The sequence below is a fragment of the Anneissia japonica genome, unplaced genomic scaffold, assembly GCF_011630105.1.
Source record: "Anneissia japonica isolate Jap-2015-1 unplaced genomic scaffold, ASM1163010v1 scaffold287712_len2945570_cov188, whole genome shotgun sequence".
Taxonomy (NCBI): Eukaryota; Metazoa; Echinodermata; class Crinoidea; order Comatulida; family Comatulidae; genus Anneissia; species Anneissia japonica.
Window position 1 is genome coordinate 144,595 of NW_022704401.1, and position 15,387 is coordinate 159,981.

The 15,387-nt window shown below is 33.8% G+C and overlaps 1 protein-coding gene across 2 annotated transcripts; it reads right to left on the bottom strand.

Annotated features, from left to right (window-relative positions):
• Positions 1 to 9: 9 nt before the first annotated feature.
• On the bottom strand, positions 10 to 14,581 carry LOC117104709 (kinesin-like protein KIF9). 2 transcript variants are annotated; one of them, XM_033245589.1, is made up of 17 exons: positions 14,417 to 14,581; positions 13,822 to 13,962; positions 13,121 to 13,252; positions 12,177 to 12,342; positions 10,299 to 10,405; positions 9,477 to 9,701; positions 9,029 to 9,205; positions 8,660 to 8,807; positions 8,297 to 8,508; positions 7,265 to 7,516; positions 6,831 to 6,994; positions 5,462 to 5,721; positions 4,974 to 5,096; positions 4,081 to 4,260; positions 3,519 to 3,625; positions 3,008 to 3,112; positions 1,985 to 2,104 (listed from the first exon to the last, which is right to left on the bottom strand). In XM_033245589.1, exons 3-17 carry the CDS (start codon positions 13,211 to 13,213, stop codon positions 1,985 to 1,987), a joined length of 2,439 nt encoding a protein of 812 aa, XP_033101480.1. In that variant the 5' UTR covers positions 13,214 to 13,252; positions 13,822 to 13,962; positions 14,417 to 14,581. The 2 variants fall into 2 exon arrangements, with proteins under 2 accessions (XP_033101481.1, XP_033101480.1); XM_033245590.1 differs by lacking the exon at positions 13,822 to 13,962 and having other exon boundaries at positions 10 to 2,104.
• Between the last annotated feature and the right edge of the window lie 806 nt (positions 14,582 to 15,387).

A 15,387-nucleotide genomic window follows, 5' to 3' on the forward strand; every position in this document is an offset into this window, starting at 1 on the left:
GTACATTTGTTTCTTTCCAATTATTTTATTGTTTTTGCAAACATCTCAAACACCATATTTGACATCTTTGGGTTTTTTACAAAAGAACAATATGAAGAAGACACTTAAGGAAGTTCTTGATAAAGGAATAAACATTTACAAAAGATTCACTTTACAATTATTTACAAACACAAACTTGACTTAATTTCTCTATACAAAACATCAGATGATATGTAACAGCTATGTAGGTATTCCTTTTTTTTTGTGGTCCAGAAATTAGGTAATGTAAGGTTTTACGATTCACCTGCTATTCACCTACTATTTAAAAGAGACTATGAACTTCACACATATTCATGGTAACATTTAAAGGAGATCAACTCCAGCACATCCTGCTCATCTGTTTTACTGTCATGTCACCGCAGCCTATTACAACCTGCCCACAAACATTGTATCATGGGAGTCGCAAGTCTCCCTTAAGTCGCAGGAGTCTCCCAGAAATTAGGCTGGTCTCCCGCACTCCCACAAGCAAGAAGAATCTCCTGAAGAAAAACAATCTCCCTCACGATATTTGCATGTTTTTACTACAGTATATTATCTCTCCCAGACATCAGTGCTGATGGTATCACAAAATAAAATGAGATGCTCATTTAAACAGACCTCTAAGAAGTGGTTTCTTCCAACTTGGGATCCCTGTGCCCATATATGGAAGATGTCAAAAAATGTAGATTGTAAGAATAATAATTGATTTTTGGAGCATAAAAAAATAATTACATTTCTATTTATCAATTCTAATTATAGTTGAACTTGCCTAAGTCGAATCCAAAATGGCATTGAAAAACTGTTCATCTTACATAAAGTTTGTCGTACAGATAATTAATTAATGGAAAACAATTTGGCATCGACTTGGAAATTTTTTTAAACTTAGGCAAGTTTAACCATATTTGAATTTAAAAACACCTTTTATTCCAGAGATCTATGCCTGAGTTTTATCCATTGGGAAGCCATACACTTGCATTTTAATAATATAAATTTAATGCTTAATTCCACAATTTCTATCTGAAGTAAACACTACTTTTTAAAGCATTCATATGGAACACATTGATACACTCAACAGCAACAGAAGAAGATTTTGATCAAGAATGAAGAAACAATCAAAACTTCTCTCGGATATTTCTGTAGAGTGAAACTATATTTCATCTTAATTTTAAATATATCCAGGCAACAGACCCTTTACCAAAAATTAAAATACATTAAAACTGTTAAACTTATTCACCACAATGGTGACCCTTAGCTGCTGTACTGAAATAACAACTGACCATTCAGAACAGGCCTAGGAATATGTGTCCTACAAACACGTGTTCCACAAACGCACATGTGTGCGTATGCTTTTACGCTGTCATTTTGTGGGACCATGGCAACAATAGTAAGCTTTCAATTGCATGACGCAGTAGAAAGTAAAACGTAATGACGCCACTAATAATTCATCTACGCATACAAGAACGTTTCTCGTCGTGTAGATTCTAGGATGGAATTTGACCAAATCTACAATGTGCAGAGAACGCAAGACGCTCACGCATGAGTAAATCCGTTCTAGCGTCAAATTGTCGTGAAATCGAAAGCTCCCTGATGTCCACGGGACGGGGCTTAGCAGAAAGGTTCCGACACAAATAGGAAGGCTCCTTGATTCAACTGACCAATCAGCATTGTTGAAAGCAGTCGTCAACAGTGTGTAGTGGTTTTACGAAAACCAGAGCTTAAAGACTGGATTATGATGCAGATTTGACAGAGGAATAACAAAATAGTTGGCCTTCACTACCTTAAATTGTTGAAAAAATAACAATACCCCTTCAATGAGTTTCCCCAACATGATTTAATAGTAACATAATTATTGCAAGATTACTAATTTATAATTTATACTTTAGATAAAATATCCCAGCTAAGAAGAAATATATGATTTCAATTCTATTTGAATTGACAAAGACAAAAAAAATCTGCATATGGTTGATCAATTCTGCACCATGGTTATCTTGTTTGGCGGTGTGTTACGCACTGTTCGTGTTGGTGCCCCCAATGGTTTTGAGCGGTGCTTTGGCTGCGTCTGATTCATTGCCTCCTCGAGGGTGTGCTGTAAACAATAAAAACAAACATTAATCTTTAAAATATTTTCTAAATTTTATTTGTAAGTATAATAAACATAACACTACAATCTGAAGATATGGATCAGGACCTCGTGTCATGAAACCAGAGCAGTCACTCCATAGAGTGCATATCTCTGCCCTGTGTATGAATACAGTACCAACAATACGTTAGCTATGTATAATAGGCAAAACTGCAGGATACCCTCAATAAAATAATGGAATCGCCAGTCGTATACAGGAACATTATTCTCTTTAGTGCTGCAGAATACCCTCAAGAAAATAATAGAATTGCCCGTCGTATTCAGGCACATTGTATTTTTAAGTGCTGCCTGAAAATGTGGGACAATTCCATTTTTTTCTTTTATGCTTAAGGGTAAAAAATTGAATTCATGTGACCCTGACTTCGTCCTCCTTTGACCTTTTACTCTGAAAATTTAATGGTGTATTTCTTTGATTATTATGTACCATTCCACTAAATTTTATGATAATCAATTCATTAGTTTTTGAGTAATCTTGCTAACAGACAAGTTTACCAATGGTCGAAAGCACTGCTAACTATTTCCTCTATTCTATTCTGACCAATAAGAATTTTGGAAAAAGGTATGTGGCAGGTATTTACTAAGATCTGGTAGTGCAGATGAATACAATAAATGTTATGTCTGTCTTAAAACTTCTATGTTTGTTTTAATGTAAACCTAGTGAACAAGTTCTATGAGTGGCTGAGATATACATATCCAATGAAATTAAAGGAAAGTGTATATAAAAGTTGCTCAGTTCATAAGGTTTTTGAATTTAAGAATGAATTTCTTGAACAATAAATATGTTAAAGTTTATATGTTGTGAGTTTACATGCTTAGCTTTTATGAAGAATTCGAATTCTTTGAACTTACCCTCCTAACAGTTCTCAACCGCGCATTGTAGTAGGCTGCGGAGTCAGGATTTTCCATTAACAACTCTTTTTGTAGTCTGTCAAACTTCTCACCTTCATCTTCGGGCTAAAAATAGAATGTTTGTATTAGTAACGCTTCATTAATATTCAGAAAAAACATATAATAAATGATATATTTAGTTATCGGTGCTGGTTCAAAGCTCGTCTATGGTGGTCTTCTCAGATAAAAACCATATAGGCCTAGTGTAAACAATTGGCTCATGTACACTAAACACAATCCTATACAACTTTCGAAATGAGTAAGGGGTCCCCCGGTGTACATGTGCACACACCCCCTGTTGTGTACAAAGGAGAGTTACAGATTTACCTCAAACACGAAGTAAAGCCTTTGGGGAGAAGGAAGTTACAGTAAAAGCTTGCCCACACACCTCAAACACTTTGAGATTTTGATATGAAGTGCAATATAAAAATCTAACTACTATACACATTACATGCTGAAAAAGACTACTAACCACATTGTTGTATTGAGTACCGGGTCTGATGCCAAATCCTGCTTGCTTACTGGATGTCACCTCTTCGCCACTTGACAAAAAGCATTCAGTGTACCAGTTATCAAATTCTACCAGGAAAAAACATGAAAAATAATCATTAATATTTCACTGATATTTAAATATTATATATACATTTCACAGATTTTATGATACAATAAATTAGTAATTAATGAACATAACTGAAGAGGATTTCACTGTCTTGATATTTTGAGTTGATAATCATAAAAAATAGGAATTAAAGTTTATACACTCAACCTTTCAGAAGTGTCAATCAAACTTAACTAACCAATCAATACAGCTCAACAAACACATTTTGTCTCACAAAGGCTTGTGTACACAATCTATTTTTTTTTATAGGTTTTTTCAATATTTATCGTGTGAAATGTGTATAATCACAACCAATAATAATGTGATTGTCAAATAGATACAGTAAATTACTATTGAACATTTTACATGATAAAAGCTAAAAAAAAATACTATAATTTGAAAATATGATTTAAAATAAATAAAACATTATGACTACCTGATATCAATCGTTGTCGGCATTGATCTACCAACTTCTGACAATATTGTACTTCGGATTTTATGTTGCGTAATTCTTCATAGTCACTGCGATAAGATGATTTCAGTTCTTTTAACTTTTTAATTAACTGGAACTCTTCTTCACTGATTACTGTCTCTCCTTTTTCACTCATAAATTCACCTGTGGTAAAAACAAAAGTCAATGGATGCAGTGGTGCTATGAAAATGGTATTACTCAAGGTGCACATTAAACACTGAGGTTAATTAACAATACTGTACTATATTTGTAAGATTACAAAAAAAAAATTATATGATAAAACTATATCCATTTTGTATTTATTTTGTTTTTGTGTATATTTTCTACTGAAAAAATATGGGAGAAATGATGAATATCAGGGGCGGATCCAGAGATACTTGAAAGAGGGGCCAAAAAAAAGGAGGGGGGGGGGGGTGCAGCGGCCGAGCCTGCCAAATCCGCTCCTAAATATAAAATGTTTTGCATAATTACAACAGAAATATTATCATTACAGTACATGGAGTTTAACAGTCCTAAAGCTCTGTCCCTATTGTCCAGACTTATATGGCAAATAACAGTGGTGTCTCTATATATGGGTCTGATATGACAAAATAATGCCCATATATGGGTGTGATATAATATCATCATACACGTATATGGGCGAATCACGCAAATTTGTTACGTAAAATTTGATACTGAGTAAACATATTAGGCTCTGTCCTCACTATGAAATTTTCTTTGACAAAAAAACTGTTGTATGCCCTTGATGAGCCTATAATATAGGTCATCAAGTAATGTATTTATGGTCATGATGCAATATCATTATGACCATATTTAGGCATGTCACATGTCTAGGCAGGGCTTAACATAATACTTACCCTGCTCCATTCTGTCTGTTTTCATTTTCTCAATTGTCATTCTTGTGTTGTCAATTTCTTGCTTTGTCAGATTAATTACCTTCGCCAGCTCACGACACTCCTTCTTCTTGTTAGCAAGAATTTCTGAACAAAAATAGAAAATTTAAATGGTTATTTTTAATCAAGCTTATTAGTAGTTATATTAGTTAACACCTGTCTACTACATGCATATTCCTGTATTTTAAAACTAAACAGCACCACCTTAATTATTTCTTTATATATATTTAGTACATTAATAATCGCTAATAACAAAAATCTTTACACACTTCATCAGCATCGACAGCAGGAGCTTTCCATGACCCTGTGGCTTGATGTTGCATCGTTTTCAACGCCAATCCACTCGGATTGGCATTACTTTGGGGCTCAAACAGAAAGTGAGCAAATTTGTTGGCTGACTGTCGATGTGGTATATACGTAAAGAAAGTCAGTTGAATGTATCATATATTCACCTTTATTTTCTACAAGTATCCTATTGATCTCAATGCCTTTCTCCTGCTTGAAGTCTTCAAAAGCCACAATCCGTAGTGGTGGCGTGCTAGGCCTAGGTTGTTGCTGAGCTGAATCAGACCCTGGACGTATGGAACCGTTAGCTGAACCAGACTCCACTCTTGTGTTTGAGTCACGTGTGTCAACGGGTATCCTTGGAGGTGTAGAGCGCTCTGTCTGCTGGGTACTGGGTGCTGGACTTGCACCTTTCCCAGGCTGAGGACTAACAAGTTTGGAGAAGACATTGTCACTACTGATATATAAGGCACAATTTAAAGAAAATAAATTAAATTCAGTACAAGCGACATGCACAGAATGGGATTGAAACACGACTTTGAGGTTAGGGAAACCAAATTCCATTGTGCCAAATTGCTTTTACTTCACTGCAAACATTAAAGTAATGTCATGGATTGGAAAGTTACGTACTTCTGATCGATAATTATATCTATTGTTGTTGTAACTTTGTTAGCATAATGTATTGATACACCTGTGTGCTGCTATTACATAATGCTAATTTGCATTCCATGTGGCATCATGTCCCTTACGGAGATTAGATTTTGGAGCCAATTCTATTACTGTACCTTATTTATAGTATCTGGTTTTCCATGATATGTAAGTAACCTACATGCTTTGAAATTATTAAAGGGGAACTTAGGCTTATTAATATTGTTGTGAATCCTAATTGAAGTAACTATACTATGCTGTCCTTATGGCATACAACACTAATATTGATATGTACAGTATCTTTATGCAGTTTGTATTTATATTTGTGTTATAACGTCTGAATTGATGTACTTAGAATAATGTACATAGCATGATCATAGACAGGTATAATTCAATGATATATACCTGTCTATAATCAATAGATATGGTAAAACTAATGAATCTCATATTTCTGTGCACTGATAGTAAACATCTAGTGACAAGTGGCCATTGTGTTTGTTGACATTACAATGGGTAATTATGGTGAAATATCAAGTGAATAATTAATGTGATGTTAACATGATCTTTATTATGCAGTTTCGATATGATACAGTTAAATTCAAATTTGTGTTTTTGATATTTTTAGCTTCTGCATGAATTCTTCGTATTGAATATTTAATTCACTAGATATCAGCCATGTAGGTTTTGAGAAAACAGTTCCAAAGATTCCAAAATCAATAGTTTATTACTAAGGCTTATAGCTTAAAAAATAATTTTAATATACTTTAAAGCTAGAATTAGTGATTGATATTTTACAGAAATATTCTTCAATATATCTTTCTTTTATAAAAATGCAAAAACCTGAAAATGTAATTATTTTTATAAAATAATATAATAATCAATACTAACCTAGCCCTTTCTTTCCCTTTCTTGCTTCTTGCTCTCTTTGTGGCTGAAACGACTGCTGAGTGCGTAGGCTTTAAAGAGGCAGGAGCAACGCCAATGCCAAAATTCTGACTATCTGTTTCACCAACATAAGTTGCATTACCTTCCTCATCGAACACAACACCAGCCTAAAGAAAATGATAAAATATAATGTTTTAGAGTATCTGGTAAGTAGACGTATATCAATCATCCTTTTTTCGTCTTTAGCTTAGCACTGCAGCATTCCATAAATACCATGTACAATTTTAATGTCGCATTTAATAATAGCAAATCATTCACCCCCAAAGTACCTTTATTGTTGTTGTTATTGTACTTTCAATTATAGAAAAAGAAATAATATATGAAATGAAAAATGTACACCATCACCAAAACCTAAAATAAGCTGAAACAAAACTAACCTTTTGGGCGGCAGCAATGGAGTTTGGATCCGTCTTGTCAATAAGAGTATACTTCATTCGGAGTCTTCCTTCTACTTCAGACTCCATCTGGTTCACCAAGCTCCTGAAAGCTAAGAATACGCTGTGAATCTGCCTCATGTTGATAACATCAATTTCGTCAAGGGAGCCTTCTAAGTAACGCCGTACTTGGTTCTTGATTTCAAGTTGCTGTGAGTCTGACAGGGGTTCGTAGGTCACCTGGCCTCTGTTTGCCTATAAAAAGGAATAATGGGTTAGAAATTGTGATGTACTGTAGTAACGAAAAGGCAGCCAAGCAGGATCTTCTTTATATGATCATTGGGTTCAAAGACATTTAATAATGATGATGATGGTGATGGTTATGATGATGATGATCAACTTACAATGGCTGTGTTCATACTTCGTTTTTTTCAGCAATAATCCTACACGTGTTTCCTAGTAGCCCGAGGTGTAGATTTTCTAGGCGTTCATACTTGACAAAGTTATTGTCTAATACACACAAGTTTGACACACTGAAGAAGATTTATTGTGCGATGGATGCCCGCAGGCGCTTTTATCACTTAGTTTGGCATGTTGGATTTACAGGTCTTTTCAAAAAATCCCGATTCGGGGCACACATTTAATTGCATTAGCTGTAACCTTTATCGTCTATATCGTAAGTATGAACAAGCGCAATGATTATCAGCTGCAATATAATGAACATAATGTTCTATTTTATTCACTTCTTTACTATGAAGAAGACCTTATTGATAGCTTATCGATTGATTACATCCTCCTCCAAGCAGCCTAAAACTTATTAGCCAGCTAGTAATTAAACTGCAGTAAAGCAATGGTCAATTATTTAATAATCATTATCTAAGTTACCATTATAACCATCATAAATGCTTCTGTCAAGATTTATTTTCCTTAATACATAGGCATACCTGAATTAGTATTACTAATAATGAAATGAAATAATATGCTTGTAGAATTTATCTACAGTTCTTTCTAATATTGTGTAAGTGGCACTCTTACCAATGTGTCATGCATTGCTAGTTCATGCTTCAAGTGTTTAATCTCCTTCTCAAGCTTCTTAACAAGCAGAACCGGATCATAGAACTCGTTAACTGCTGGCTCATTTGCAACACACATCATCCTAGTGGCGAAACGTAGTGTGGACACAGTCTCTTCAATCTGAAGCATTTCGGCCCATATATTTGCGATCATTATGGTGTTACAGTTTCCACCTGAAGTAAATTAAAATACTGTGTTTAAAATATTGACCTTTCTGTCTTTAAATTTTTTGAAAAAACACCATGATATAACTCCACAATATTTATTGTTACAGATGTTATATTGATACGTATTTGGTAAGCAATCAATTGTCATGATATTTACCTATAGAGTCTTTCAGGGCGTGTGTTAATTTTGTCTGTCGGTACGGAATATGCTCCCTTCTCTTGTCTGTCAATGCTATGATTGTCTGCTCCAGGAATGATAATGACTTGTTGATGTACATAGCCTCTTGCTGTGTCTTACCGGCTGACTATTGAAAGACAGAAGAACTTGGGTTATCGATAAAATCAATCAGCGTGAGCAAGAATAGATACAAAATCATATAATATGTGCTCTTTTCACAGCCAATCAGAGAATAGAGAGCAAGGGATGTTTACATTTTCAGGCATAAGGGAATGAATACAACTTCTTTTAAGTATTCATGAAACCATGAAACTTCCACCAAATATTTTCTAAATTACAGCATCTTACCCCTGTTTTGCTGAGTCTCTCCGATCCGGCAAGATCGACTAAGTTAAATTTACTTTTCATGTACTTGGCAGTAGAATCTGTTCGGGAGCGAGACTCCACGTGGATGGTGAATATACAATGAGACCGTGAAGACATCTGATTCAATGAGTGTGCTGCGATTGCTCGATTCGTTTCACCCTTAAGATTTGAAAAGAATACATTAAGGCAATGCTGTATGTAGGCTATGTATGGTAGGGAAAGTGCTCTCAGGGGTTACATGACTGTTCAAAAAATGTTGTTGAGAATTGGTTTATTTTTTCAGACCACTTCTGTTTGTACTCTGTGTACAAATAATGTTCGGTGGTGGAGGCATTTTGTAAGGTACATTTAATGGATGGTGGCACAGGACTACATCTACAAACCCACATTTTTATTGGTAGCCCTATAAATATTTAATTTTGAAGTTTACCTCAAACAGAAGGTTAAGTGCCTCTTCCTCATTGTGAGCCAAGTGCTGTGTTAGGCCTTTGATGTTGATACCAAACTCATCCTCCAAGATGGTCATCTGTGGGGCGTACTGCATAGCATCGGGCAACGTTGACAGCAAATCAAACATCATCTCGTTGTAGATTTCTAAGTAAGATATTCGGACTGTGACAGCATTCTCTTGACGCTCTTCAATCTCCCGATAAACCTAAAAAAAATTTTAATATGCAATAACAGAAATGTTGTATTATGTACGTTGATGTACAGGGCTCGATTTAACTTCTTTTGGTGACTAGCCCACTGGGCTAGTTTGCTGCACATTTCACTAGCCCATTGGCTTTTTTTACTAGGCCACGGCTCCACAAAAAACACTGGAACTAAGATTCTATTGGTTTGTTTTTTTTAATGCAGGAAAAAAAAATGCATGTAACCACTATGATATAAGTTTATTCAGGTATTAAACATGTTGAATGCCAAGCCTTTTTCTCCAGTTTCATCTCATACACCAAGGTGTAAAGGACACCACCATTAAACAAAAAGCATTCCCATCAACTGTAATGAAAGACAAACAAACACATGGTATATATTTTTAGATCATTACTTCTGGCTTCTTCCCTGAACCTCAAGGGAGAGAGTTCACATTTTGGTGACTACTACCAGTGATTTCATGTGCAATACAATAGTGGTACGTTTAGACAGGTGTGAACATTAACTCGCGTCCTTCTTGGCAGCCTGAGTGAACCCTGTCGGACGTGAACTCGCGTCCCTGGCAGGGTATGTGATATAAAAATATTTGTCTTCTAACCTGTGCAAGTGCTCTTGGTATCAGACCCCTGTGTCTGAAGTTCTCTGTGGCACCTGTCATTGTAAACGTCTTTCCAGCACCAGTTTGTCCATAACAAAGCAGTGTACCTATTTATGAAATTAAATATTGCGATGAGTGAATCAATAGTATGTATTTTTTTTTTTTATCAATTCAGGTGAAGGGAATTACCAAATCATGAGTGATGTTGTTAAATTTATGAGTGTGATATGCAGATAAATTGAAAATTGGCTAGTTTCCCTTTGTAAATTAAAGATCAGGTTTCTAAAAATAAGCATAATACAGCATAAAACTTAAGATCATATGTCATATGATCATAAACTAGTCATTCTTGCAAATCCTATTTTGGAGATAATGACCATGTTGGAATGTCATTTATTTTATTGCACTAAACTAACCTTTATAATTATATCTATACATCACACTATGTTGTTATTTTCGACATTAAAACAAAATTTTTTAATGATTTGGTGATGGTCTGAGAAAAAGTTAAAAATCATGAAATTTGAGGGCTGATTTCAGCTGTAGGTTTAAACTCTTGTAACTTCATAATGAAATGTCATATTTAAATGATTATTTTTACAATTTTATATATTTTATTTTATTGCTTAACACTGTATTAGTAACTTAAGATAAATTTTTTTCAAGGTGTGACTAGTTTGGCTTATCTTCGCCACATAATCCTTCCACTGAAATAAGTAGATATATCAGACATCAATATTTTCAACACTGCAAGAATATTGTACAAGCAATGGACTGGAAGTAGTTGTCAACATAGCTATTGTTTGTTGCGTATTACTCAAATTGCTCATATTAAAGTAAATAATTGTATAGTAATAACAAGACTTGCAATTGATTACTTTAAGATGGATCAATAATCCCAAGTTGTTGACAGACAAACTTAACTAGGATAAATTTAGACCAACAAAGTTACAAAAGCATAGAACAATAGATGTAAACTAGTTCATCAAAAATACAGTAATATCAGAATGAACTATACAGACCTTCTGAATAACTACTACTATGATTAGTTCTATTGTGTAATTTAATATCATATTTAAAATGTGGGAGAATTTGGCACAATGGTTTAAAGTTTGGGTTGTTAACCTTTAAGTGGGTTGTTCAAACTTCTCACTGTGTGATTTGCTTGTGTCCAAGGCACATACAGTTCGCCCTCCAATTCGAGATCACCGAATGGACCCTTGCATCACCCCACGCTTTAATTGGTACAGCATAATGTTGTCTCAAAATCAAGATGAAATGACTACAAAATAATGAGCTTACATTGCTAAACTCCCAATAAATTGCAGATGTGCATTTTGGGCATATAAACCATGAATAAACTTTCATTCATTTGAAAATTTAAAAACTGCAAATTACTACCATTGCCAAACGAATGTAATAAGGTAACAATCTGCATTCTAGGCTAGCCCTCCTTTGAAATAATTAAACTGTTAAATAAGCATGAACCAGGAAAATTAAAACGAGACTTTACTTCTGGTGCATGCTTAAACAATTATAAGAGCAATCGAAAAGGGAAAAGTGATAAAAAATGCTCCCTGCTGCTAACGCATGCTGTTTTTGCTCCTTTTAAACACTGTAATTTGCAGCGTTGGCTTATCAGCGGATATCAGCAGGCAGTCCGCGTTTTACACCTGTATTATCCAGAACTGGAAATGGCTGTTTCCGGAGTTATCACGTCTTAGACGCCACAAAAAACTCACCCGAACGCACCGTTAGAAGAGTTTCAGAATCAGAGGGTACACCGACCTCCAGATGCCTCTCACTACCTAGGAGTATAAATGACTACCTGGTAGGATGTTATGGCATTAAATGTACAGTATTTGTCTGTCTGCTTACCATTGTAACCATTCAGGAGGTTTGTGACCATTTCATTACCAACAGTATCATACACCTGTTCTTGTGAGGCATTGTGAAGGATACCATCTAACTTGAAAGACCAATCCATTACTTGATTGTTAACAACTCCTTGGTTCGAATCACGTTTAGCATGAATAACTACGGCCTGCAACAATATAAGAAATATACTTTTGTTTAAACGTTTCAGTGCAACAGAAAACTTTTCCTCATGCCAAATGACTAGACAATGGTTATATTAAAAATTGAAAAAAAAAAAAATGGATTCTAATTATGAAAATTATCGGTGATAATCTCTTTTACAATTTTTCTGATTTAAACAGATGCTAATTTCTTAATTTATTTTAGTAAATCTATATAAAATTTGATTTGTTTGATGGCATTTAATTTTGTTTTGATTTATTCCATATTTATATTTTGGAATCAAAACAGTAGTGGATAATTTTAATCGGCAGATGAATATTCACTATCCAAATAAAAATTTCAGAACACAATGCCAATTCCAATAAATAGTATCTTTTGTAATTCCTTAATTTATTTTTGTAATTCCTTACAAAATTTTATTGGTTTGGTTGCATTTAATTTTGTTTTTATGTGTTTTATATTGATATTTTGCTATCAAAACAGTGGTGGATAATTTTACTCCTGAGAATATTCACCATTCAAATAAAAATTTCAGAACACGAAGCAATTCCAATAAATAGTACCTTTTGTAATTCCTTATATTTTACTAATGCCTTACAAAACTTGATTGGTTAGACCAAACTAATTCCTCCATGGTTTGACTGCATTTAATTTTGTTTTTATTTATTTCATATTTTGTATTTTGACATCAAGCCAAGGGTGGATAATTTTACACTTTGTGAATAATATTAACCTTCCACATAAATGTTTCAAAACTCAATGCCAATTCCTATGAATTGTACCTTTTCATCACTACTGAGCTCAATCATGTCATGAGCAAAGTTGTCTGTTGGTCTGGTGCGGACATACACACGCACTTTACTTCGCTTATTCATCCTGTATCCAGAAATATCACTACTCAAAACTGAATTAACCTTTGGGGGGAAAAAACATAAATATTATTAAAATGTGAGGTTGAACAAGAGAGATAAAAACAGTAGTTTCAAGAAGTGATAATTAATCACATTTTAAATTTCATATATTAGAGCACAAAGAAAAATTGTTAGAATATCACTCCCACTCGAGTCAAAAATTTGAAAAAATATTGATGCGGGAATAACAAAATTTTTTTTTTTTTGCCACATTATTTATTTTAACAGCACAAAAAAAACAATGTAACTTTGTGACTGGAAATACATTTTCTTTAAAAAAAACAATAAAATTAAACCAGTTTTTATACAATATTTACAATAATCTTGTCAAATAAAAACAGTCCCTCCCCCATAAATAAAAAAAGGAATATTCTATTGTTCTGATTTTTTTTTAAATGCCTGCCCTCATTACTTTTTTTAAATAAATTTTTCTATGTGCCCTTATATATTGAAAAAACAAAAATTAAAACATCAAAATTAGAAAGAAAGCATCTAGAGTACTTTAAAAAATATTGTGTTGTTTCCTGTATGCAAAATGTGAAGAATAATTATGATATTAAAATAGCTGATACCTCATCAATAATGCTGATACAAGGAAGAGGTGTGTCTGCTAAGGAATCCCTATCATCTTCAATTTGAAATTCTTCTTCAGATTTTGTTTCTTCAGTCACACTCTGACTCTGTTTCTTTTCGACTTTACGTGCTCTACCCACCTTATTCATGATGATGAAATAATTTAATAAACACTATATGCCTAAATTAGGCTAACGTTTTTTGGAAAATTAATCAACTTCAACAATGTCACTGAAGCTGAAGTGATGATAGTGGGTGGTTCTTGCTAATTTTAAAGTTCTACGCTAGTTAGCAATGTTTCCATGCCAAAAAAGATGCAGGAAAAAAGAGCCTAACGTGGTTACGTTTGTTAAGTTTACATTTCTAAAATAGTAGTAATAGCCAGGCCTGTATCATATTAACAAATACATGACAATGGGGCATGGCATAGCACCAACAACAATAGAAAACCCTGTCGTCATCATGAAGACAGGCGTAGTTAAGCCTGATTGTACGCGCCGGGGCCGAGACGGTAACCACCACAACCAGCCAAACGCTGACACGGTGTCGCCGAGTCGGTGTCGGGAGCTTGGGCCTACAGAATATTTCACTTACCAACACTTGTCGTAACAAAAAATATGATCACAAATAAAATGTCATCTACTAATATCCACTACCTTAGTAATATTGGATATGATATTACACTCTCGAAAATTGCTCCAACCAAGAAGTCATGGTTTATAGTTTACAACAATACAATACAACTTTGTTATAGCAACAAATTGGTTGTCACGTACGAAGTATAAATTTATACAAAACAAATGCTAATATTAAATATTTAACCCTGTTATCTTAAAGTTAACTTTTAATATTTATAAAATAAAAATAATATTTATATTAATAATATATATCACAGATAATTAACAATATACAAAATAAGTTTCTAAATATACAATTTTCAGTAGAGATAAGGACAGACGATTTCATAAGCCACTTCGAGCGCGGTGTGCGGTGTTAGTTGAGCTCGAGCGAATGCCAGTTCGAGCGGAACAAACAAACGCTTGCAAAATATTATGCCCATATTTTTTATTATACATAAACTAAAAAGGCAGTGGAGACCTTGCCAAAAAAATAAATAAGAGTATTATACTTTGTTTTCTTTAGTGTATTATATTCTGTTTGAAGTATTATTTTTTTTTACGCACCTTTATGCGAAGTGTGCCACTGTTTCAAAAGTGTATAGTTTCCCAATAAATTATTATTATTATTTAAGGAAATGGTATTGGTTACAAATTAAAATAACAAGAGAACCTAATTAAAGGCGGCATATTAAATCTTTATATGCCGCCTTTAATTAGGTTCTATTGGTATTTTAATTTGTAACCAATACCATTTCCTGATACTTGCTTTACTTTGTATTTTTGTCAGTTGTCACACTGAGAACACAGGAGTGTTTGAAATATTTGTGATATAATAAATTATATTGCTTCTAGTATGTTTACAACTCATAGCTGTTTTTTATTGCTGTCTTTCTATATTTTATTTATCGAAGCAAAACGTGGAATCTTCAAGATGTGTATAAGAGA